This window comes from Silene latifolia, chromosome Y (genome assembly GCF_048544455.1).
Source record: "Silene latifolia isolate original U9 population chromosome Y, ASM4854445v1, whole genome shotgun sequence".
Taxonomy (NCBI): Eukaryota; Viridiplantae; Streptophyta; class Magnoliopsida; order Caryophyllales; family Caryophyllaceae; genus Silene; species Silene latifolia.
Genome location: NC_133538.1, coordinates 137,754,347 through 137,756,331, shown reverse-complemented (window position 1 = coordinate 137,756,331; position 1,985 = coordinate 137,754,347). Strand labels below are relative to the sequence as shown.

Genomic DNA, 1,985 nt, shown 5'->3' with positions numbered 1-1,985 from the left:
ATCCGAACTAGCACTTTGGATCGGATACCCGATCCATACTCTGCCCTAATGCTAACTAGCATCTAATATTTGCAACCAATGTTAAAATGGATGCTAATTAGCGACCAATTTGTGAGTGGTTGCTAAGTAGCATCAAATTTTTGCAACCAATGTTAAATGGATGCTAATTAGCGACCAATTTGTGAGTGGTTGTTAATTAGCATCTAATTTTTGCAACCAATGTCAAGTTGGTTGCTAATGAACAACCAATTCGAAAATGGTCGCTAATTAGAAACCAATAATTGGTTAGTCGCAAAGGTTGGTTGCTAAATGACCTTTTTCTTGTAGTGTTAGGTATGTAACTCACTTCTAGATATGTCATTACACTGTACGAGTAATTTATGCATGCATTAGGTATATAACGGTTTTTGTACCGTGGGATTAAATTAAAGGGCACACGTTAAGAAGTTATATGAGAAAAAATAATAAGATTATTTCCTGAAAAACCATAAGATGAGCTAATTATTGTCATTTCTAATGAAATAATTTTGATAATTTTTCCCCATATTACTACTTAGTGTGTTCTTTTAGGGCACACGCTAAAACAACTGTTTTTCTAATAGTGATGTAAATTTAAACTACTAAATTTAGATAATGTTATTTAATTATGATTAGTGATTGCATTTAGATAATGTTATTTAATTATGATTAGTGATTACATACATACCTTCAAGTTTGGACAACACTGAGGCCACATTGTCTTGCTAATTCTCATCTGTGTTTATTTTGACCACAACTGCCTACAAAAAATGACATACAATGAAAATGAAGTACAATAATTTATTGTAATTGTTAAGAGAAATTGCATACAAAACGGTAAATTGTGCTCAATCAATCTAAATATCACGTAAAGACGATCAATTTATAAAAAGAAAAAAATTACGTAAAGAGAACTTGGATGTAAAACATAAATTTACTATTAGTCAATATATCTTGTTGATATTTTTGTTGATATTATGTACTTATTTAGTAGATTTAGTCCTAATTGTATGGTTGTAAATTAGGCTAGAATATAGGCTTTTAGTTGTATCCTTCTTATAAATATGTAAAACATTATTTACCCTAATTAAGGGATTTAACCACTTTCATGGTATCAGGCTATTCACATTGATCCTCCTGTACCTCGTTTTGCCCCTGGCAAGCGCCGCCGTTCTATCACCTCGCCCTAGCCTCACGCTACGATGGTCGACGGTGAATCCTCGGCTCCCAAACCCTCTCTCTATCCCGTCTACACTGTTACCAATATTCAGAATAAGGTACGTGTGCTCGACGGCGTCAAAGTATCCTATGCCTCGTAGGTGAATCTTTTCACCCTTCATGCCCGTGGATACAAGGTCCTCCACCATATTGACGATACACCTGCCCCTGCGAAGAATGATCCGTTGTACGATGCGTGGTATGAAATCGATGCTCACGTTTTGCAATGGATCTACGGCACATTGTCGGACGAGTTGTTGCCTCGTGTGCTTGAACCCGATTCTACCGCGCAAGAAGCATGGAATCGTGTCAAAAACATCTTTCTCAACAACAAGGGGGCTCGGGCTGCAAGTCTTGAGAGCGAATTCAATAACCTCAAGCTCGGTAAATTTTCGTCGTTTGATGCCTATTGTCAGCGTTTGCGCAAACTATCAGGCCAACTGAAAGACGTCGGTGCCGTCGTCACTGATTAACGATTGGTTATTCAGATGATTCGTGGATTACCCAAGGAATACGATACCATGGCAGCGTATATCAACCAAACGTTGCCAAATTTCGAGACAGCCCGAAGCATGATTAAATTGGAAAATCACCGTCAGTGAAGCCGTGAAGTGGCCACTGCCATGGTGGCTCCGACTGCCGAGAACCGTGATGGGGATGATGTCCCTCCACCATCTCGCAACAGTAAACGGTCCTATGGAGGAAAACGCGACAACAACAAAGGTGGTGGTTCTCGCTACCAGTCGAAG

At 38.7% G+C, this 1,985-nt stretch overlaps 1 protein-coding gene across 1 annotated transcript; it reads left to right on the top strand.

Annotated features, from left to right (window-relative positions):
• Nucleotides 1-1,220: 1,220 nt before the first annotated feature.
• On the top strand, nucleotides 1,221-1,709 carry LOC141629024 (uncharacterized). The gene is made up of 2 exons (XM_074442097.1): nucleotides 1,221-1,295; nucleotides 1,338-1,709. Exons 1-2 carry the CDS (start codon nucleotides 1,221-1,223, stop codon nucleotides 1,707-1,709), a joined length of 447 nt encoding a protein of 148 aa, XP_074298198.1.
• The last annotated feature ends 276 nt before the right edge of the window (nucleotides 1,710-1,985 follow it).

What these genes read in the sequence shown, in the direction of transcription:
- LOC141629024 (XM_074442097.1), top strand. Translation starts at nt 1,221, where the DNA reads ATGGTCGACGGTGAATCCTCGGCTCCCAAACCCTCTCTCTATCCCGTC. An exon ending in TTACCAATATTCAGAATAAG is followed by an intron (nt 1,296 to 1,337) that starts GTACGTGTGCTC and finishes TATGCCTCGTAG; the next exon opens with GTGAATCTTTTCACCCTTCA.